This window comes from Myotis daubentonii, chromosome 1 (genome assembly GCF_963259705.1).
Source record: "Myotis daubentonii chromosome 1, mMyoDau2.1, whole genome shotgun sequence".
Taxonomy (NCBI): domain Eukaryota; kingdom Metazoa; phylum Chordata; class Mammalia; order Chiroptera; family Vespertilionidae; genus Myotis; species Myotis daubentonii.
The window spans coordinates 72323984-72330621 of NC_081840.1; the positions used below are offsets into that span (position 1 = coordinate 72323984).

At 50.9% G+C, this 6638-nt stretch overlaps 1 protein-coding gene across 1 annotated transcript; it reads left to right on the top strand.

Annotated features, from left to right (window-relative positions):
• The first annotated feature begins 741 nt into the window (after positions 1-741).
• ACTC1 (actin alpha cardiac muscle 1) lies at positions 742-6048 on the top strand. Its single transcript, XM_059705445.1, has 7 exons — positions 742-895; positions 1460-1610; positions 2764-3088; positions 3721-3882; positions 4006-4197; positions 5001-5182; positions 5718-6048. The coding sequence occupies exons 2-7, from the start codon at positions 1482-1484 to the stop codon at positions 5859-5861; spliced, it is 1134 nt and encodes a 377-aa protein (XP_059561428.1). The 5' UTR covers positions 742-895; positions 1460-1481; the 3' UTR covers positions 5862-6048.
• Positions 6049-6638: the final 590 nt, after the last annotated feature.

A 6638-nucleotide genomic window follows, 5' to 3' on the forward strand; every position in this document is an offset into this window, starting at 1 on the left:
CTGCCTTTGGCATTTGTTTCTTCCCTGACTTTGGAGGCCGGGATCCTCTTTTGGACAAAGACCAAAGTCCTGAGCAAAAACCCCGCATGGAGGAAAGCGACCTGATGTCTGGGCTGGGGTGAGCCTGACCTTCCCCGGCAAGGCCGCCGGGCCCTCTCTAGCCTTTCCCCTGGCCTGGCCCGAGCCCTGCATGGGTTGGGGCTAAGGTGGCCTCGGCTAATCTCAGCTTTCTGCCCCACAGGAGCACAGCCCCAGCTCCTGGAGGAAAGTCATCCAGGCTGGTGGACCCTAGACCGCCAGGTGCCCCTTTCCTGGCCAGCCCAGCGCGCTGCGGTGGCGCCCCGTGGGCCCCGGGGCCGCCAGGCTCCGCTCCTCCAGTCGCCCTCAGATGGGGAAGATGAGAAGCGGCCGCCTCCTCTGCGCCCTGGCCCAGCTGTCGGGACCCCTCAGCCGAGGGCGGGGTGCCAGGCCCTCCCGCTTCTGTGTGGCTCATTGTCTCGGGCTGGCGGGGCTTCGGAGGCACACCCAGGGATCGCCCCCACCAGGGAGGGGGAGGGGAGGGCTGGCGGCACGTCGTGTTCCCTGCCCCCGACCCTTCTCGCCCGCCCCTCCCCAGCTCCCTATTTGGCCATCCCCTGGTTGCCCCCTCCCCTTCCTTACATGGTCTGGGGGCCCCTGGCTTATCCTCTCCCCTGCCCTCGGCTCCATGAATGGCCTCGGCGCTCCTCAGCGGTGCGAAGGCGACCAAATAAGGCAAGGTGGCCGGCTGCCCCCCACCCCTGCCCCCGCCGCTCTGACTGACCCCGTCCGGCAGCGCGTATAAAGCGGCGCGCCCCGCGCCGGACGCCAGCGCCCGCCGCCCCAGCCGAGCCGAGCCGAGCCCGCCCCGCGGACGGTGAGTCCGCGCCGCCCAGCCCTCCGAGACCGCGCCCGTGCTCCCGCCGCTCGCACGTTGCCCTTTAAGAGGCCAAACTTTTCTATTTGATTCCAACTTTTCTCGCCCTGGGAAGTCCCTGGAGAGGGGCGCGCGGAAGAGGGACCCACGGCCGTCCACGAGGTGTTGGAGGTCCCTGCTCTCGTGCGCGTTTCCCTCCGGTTGGGGCACCGCATGGATGGGGGTGTCGATGGGGCGGACGTGGGTTCCCAGTTTGCGAAAAGGTGCAAATGGATAGGGCTGGGGAGGACCTGGTGAGAAGAGGTGGCTGTCCCTCCTTGCGCCTGGGACAGAGGGCGAGCCTCCTGGTCAGGGAGCCCGGGTCATTCCTCCCCTTTCTCTCCGCACTCCGACCCCCAGTCTCCGCTGCTCCTCCCACCCCTTCTGTTTTTCTGCCGCGAGGGGAAGAGAGGTGGCAGGTGCCCCCCAAGCCCCTGAGCTCTGTCCGCTCCTCCCGGGGCGCGGGGAAGGCCAGCCCCGCAGGCCGCCGCTGAGCCCGGCCCGCCCCCTCTCCTCCACCCGCAGACCCCGCTGAAACTGTGCCAAGATGTGCGACGACGAGGAGACCACCGCCCTGGTGTGCGACAACGGCTCCGGGCTGGTCAAGGCCGGCTTCGCGGGCGATGACGCGCCCCGCGCCGTCTTCCCGTCCATCGTGGGCCGCCCGCGCCACCAGGTAAACTTCCCACCCGCCTGCGTCCCCAGGAGCAGTCCCAGCCCCACCCCGCGCGCCTGCCTGGTACCTCTGAGCTGGCAATCCAGGAACTGCCTCACCTGAGCCTCCCGTTTCATGAACTCTTTAGGTCAAATAAGTGAAAGATGGCTTAGCTTCAAGTCCAAGTCGAGGCAAGCAGTTCTCACGCCCTCCACTGAAGGAGAGTGAGACCTGCGCAATTTCCCATTCACCTCAGGGACACAGCTCTCCAAGGGCCCGCTCCCTGGTGGGAAAGGGCAGCAGTTTCTCTCCTCTGCTCCTGACCTGCATTTCCAGTCCTCGGTGTCTTCTCCTCTATCCTTTGTACACTTCGCTTTCTTTCCTTGGCCTCTCTTTCCAGTCCTGTTCAAAACATAAGAATATAACTTCTCTCAACCAAGCAGGAGCCAAGCCACATTCCTCGCTCTTGTTCACAGCCAGTTTACAGGGCTCCCAACAGATGTAATCTATCTGCTTCCTGGCTGTTGCATTTTTAGAAGCCAGCCGTGACAGAGTCAGTAGGTGCCATGGTGATAGTGACATCCCACCTTGTTTACGAAGAGAAATGCCACCCTTGCTGGCTCTGCCACATGCCTGGCCAGATAGGCTGCCAGAGAGGAGAGCTGTGCTCAGTGCTGGGGAGTGATGGGCAGGACAGCTCCCTGGCGGGCTGGCTTCCCTGGCAGCGTGATAGTGGCATAGCAGCCCATCGCTACTTGATGAATGTCAAAATCTTTTCTTAGGAGAAATACAATGTGTCATGAATCCAGTCACTTCGCAATGTAGTCATTTATATTCTAGTTGACATGGGTAATGAGCTTAGTAATTTAATGAAGGCATTATGGTATTTTTAAAATGAGGCAAGGCTCTCCTTCAGTGAAATAGCATTGTTCCCCCTCACCTGCAGCTATATTATAAACAGTAGAATTATACATTCTGGGGGGAAGAGGGTGGGAAAAAAGTACTAGATTGATTTTAAGTGATACTTCTAAATTGGGGTAAAATCCTATTGTTTGGTGTTTCTGGCCTTTACAAGGTATTCCTTGACTTGGGCAGTTAGATGCAAATTTATAAGGCACCAGTTTTATTCCTGACCTAATGGAAGCTTGATCTTTCCATCTTTTTCTTCTTTCAGGGTGTCATGGTGGGTATGGGTCAGAAGGATTCCTATGTAGGAGATGAGGCCCAGAGCAAGCGAGGTATCCTGACTCTCAAATACCCCATTGAGCACGGCATCATCACCAACTGGGACGACATGGAGAAGATCTGGCACCACACCTTCTACAATGAGCTCCGTGTGGCCCCAGAGGAGCACCCAACTCTGCTCACTGAGGCCCCGCTGAACCCCAAGGCCAACCGTGAGAAGATGACCCAGATCATGTTTGAGACCTTCAATGTCCCTGCCATGTATGTGGCCATCCAGGCAGTGCTGTCCCTATATGCTTCTGGCCGTACCACAGGTATGTGTGGGCTCTGGGGACAGTCACTGATTAGTCAGATTCCCAAGTCATTGACCTTGGGAATCAGTGTCCCCAACTTAAAATGAATGATCCCTTCTCCATGGGAAGGTGTCGGTGCTAAAGGAGAAAGGAAACCATCATTCCCCGAGGTTAGTTTCAGAGCCCATGTATTTCTGAGAGCTGAAAGAAACTATGATGTCACATGAAGGCTCTGTACAATGTACAGTATCAGTCTGGAATGCAACAGTCATTGGTATGTGTTCATACCATCACATTGGTATGTGTTCATACCCCTGGGCAAACATTACCAAGGAGAACCCACATTCCCCACAGGGTCTGAGTCAGAAGAGATAGAAACACATGTTAGTTAGACGGGAGGAAAGAAAAACATGCCTGGGTGCTTACATAATGTGCTCAAGGCTGATGAAAGGGATGGTCACTTGAGTGTCCTGGGGAAATTCTTCTACAATATTTAAAAGGCTGGCTTCAGATTTACCATTCATTATGCTCATTTTTATTCTTTGTGTGTAAAGGATCTAATTTCATCTGGATCCATGCCCAGTGCTAGTTTTTCTTGGCCATAATTGGTGTCATCAGGTATTTACCTCCTCCCTGTCTGTTTCCCCTGACAGGCATTGTTCTGGACTCCGGGGATGGCGTAACTCACAATGTCCCCATCTATGAGGGCTACGCTCTGCCCCATGCCATCATGCGTCTGGATCTAGCCGGTCGGGATCTCACTGACTACCTCATGAAGATCCTCACTGAGCGTGGCTATTCCTTTGTCACCACCGGTGAGTGTGTGTTTCATGTGCTACAACATTATCTGCTTCTTTTCCTTCACCGGTGAGTCCATCTACCTCCCACAGTTGGCTTCACTCTTCAGAGCTTGACTGGGGTGCCCTTTATTTCTGCAGCTGAACGTGAAATTGTCCGTGACATTAAAGAGAAGCTGTGCTATGTTGCTCTGGATTTTGAGAACGAGATGGCCACCGCTGCTTCTTCATCCTCTCTGGAGAAGAGCTATGAACTGCCTGATGGCCAAGTCATCACCATTGGCAATGAGCGCTTCCGCTGCCCCGAGACGCTCTTCCAGCCCTCCTTCATCGGTGAGTTGTGGGGTCTGGGGCAGAGGCGCAGCTTTTCCCTGCAAATCTTGGGAGGTCCCAGAGTAAAATCTATTATGAGGAAGAAGGATGAAGGGGCCCTTGAATTAAAAGAAATCATAGCTTGGAGTCCCACACAGCTCAGCCTCAGGTTCTGATGGCTCATTAAAGGGGTGGCCATCACTGTTCTGTTCTGTTGTAGTGAAATGACACACAGACTTCACCTCAAAAGAAAGGATGAGGCAGAGTAGGACCTGAATAATCCATATCTGCAGGAAAGAGGCGATTACTCAAGGGTGCTGATTCATTCCAATCAGCTTCATTACCAAGTAGCCGGACTTTCCTTTTAAGTTACTCCTTGTTCAATGTAACAGCGGTCACACTCACAGTAATAACTGGAGTGACATTTATATGTCGCCAAACATCTCACCTAAGGAATGATTTACAGGAGGAAGCTTGTGGGGATCTCATTTTGCTGCATAAATAAAACTTGCATGGATGTAACTTAAATGTGTGTCTTATCCTTTTCCAATACATCGCCATGCATCTGGTGGATACAGCAAGTGTTCGCTTCAAACAGGTGCTAGACACAATTGTTCGTTTCTTGGCAGTCGGTTCTGGGCTAACTGTGAGCACTTTTAGGGACACCTGTTCCACAAATGCCTTCAGTGTATCTTATGAAGGAACACATGTTTCAGAGACAGATGGTGACAGTTTACCAACACAGACGAGTCCTGTTCTCACCCCTCCACCATGGCCCCTGGCCTAAGTGCACTTTGATTTTTTTAAAAAAACCTTGTTCCTAGGTATGGAATCTGCTGGCATTCATGAAACAACTTATAATAGCATCATGAAGTGTGACATTGATATCCGCAAAGACCTGTATGCCAACAATGTCTTATCTGGAGGTACCACGATGTACCCTGGGATTGCTGATCGCATGCAAAAGGAAATCACTGCCCTGGCTCCCAGCACCATGAAGATTAAGGTAAAGAACGCCCGTGCCTGGGGGAGCTGAAGCAGGTCTTGGTATTCCAAGCAGAAGGCATTCCTAACTCCTTTCTCCTCACACTTCGCTTCCTGCCTACTAAAACCTTCATCTTTTAGCTGCTCTAGCACTTTTTTTTCTTTCTGATCTTTCTAGTATTTTCCCCAAGATAGGAGACTTTAAAAATGCTTTCAAGCTGTGGATAAAAACAAATCTTTGAAGAAAAAAAAAACACCCACCTAAATCTTTGAACACATTTTAAAAGTCCCCAACTTTGGGCCTTTTAGCTTGCTGCCACATTATACTTGAGTCCAGAGAAGTAGAAAATTCTATTTTGTAGTCTATGATAATAGAAATAATGAAGTAGTGGAAAGTGTGTAAAACTTTACTCAGCTATATTAATGTGTGGAATGAAGTACCTTGCATTACAGTGAGTTAACACCTAATATTTTTTCTGTGAGGCTCCCCAACATGTGGCATGCTCTGTTGCTTGGAGCTTCAGAGTTCCCTGGAAGTTTCTGTTTTCTTTCCGCAGATTATTGCTCCCCCTGAGCGCAAGTACTCTGTTTGGATCGGGGGCTCCATCCTGGCCTCCTTGTCCACCTTCCAGCAGATGTGGATTAGCAAGCAAGAGTACGACGAGGCAGGCCCATCCATCGTCCACCGCAAATGCTTCTGAGGTGCCTCCTCTTTTAGTCTACCTTACATTCAGGATGACAGTATTATGCTTCTTGGAGTCTTCCGACCCACCCTCCTTCATCTCTCATCAACCATTGTACAGTTTGTTTACACACGTGCAATTTATTTGTGCTTCTAATATTTATTGCTTTATAAATAAATCAGACCAGGACTTGCAACCTACAAAAGCCTCTTTTACTTCCTTTTGGGGTAGGCTTGGAGTACGGCCAGTGTTCACATATTTTTGACAGTGAGCTCCTCGATTGATGGCTCTGACACTGTCAGCACTGTAATATTACACCACCACAAAGATCATCGTGTGGGTTAGTGTGACATTTAGCTGGGAGTTATGACACTAAATTTTGATTTTACACTTTGGTATAGAATCACAAATCTATTTCATACCTGAAAAGATTAGGTTTAGCTTCACATGTGCCAAAATTGGAAGATAAAACAATTCTCTAAGATTGGTTTCCATGAATGATATTGAAAATTATTGCTTAAGCATATGTTACAGCTGTTTTCATAACTTTGCAGAAGCCACATATACACACTTTGAATGATTATGTATACACACTTTGAATGATTATGAAGCCAGTGTTTATTAGCATACAGTTCATTTTCAAAATTAAATGAGTTATCAGCTGTTAAAGTGTGTATACATGTTTTGGGGCACCCTATATATTGGCAGTGAGAAAGTCAAAGATTATTTTGTATAAATTAGCTTAAATTCTCAATTCTTGGACTCTACTGTTGTCTTCCTGTGGACTGTACATGT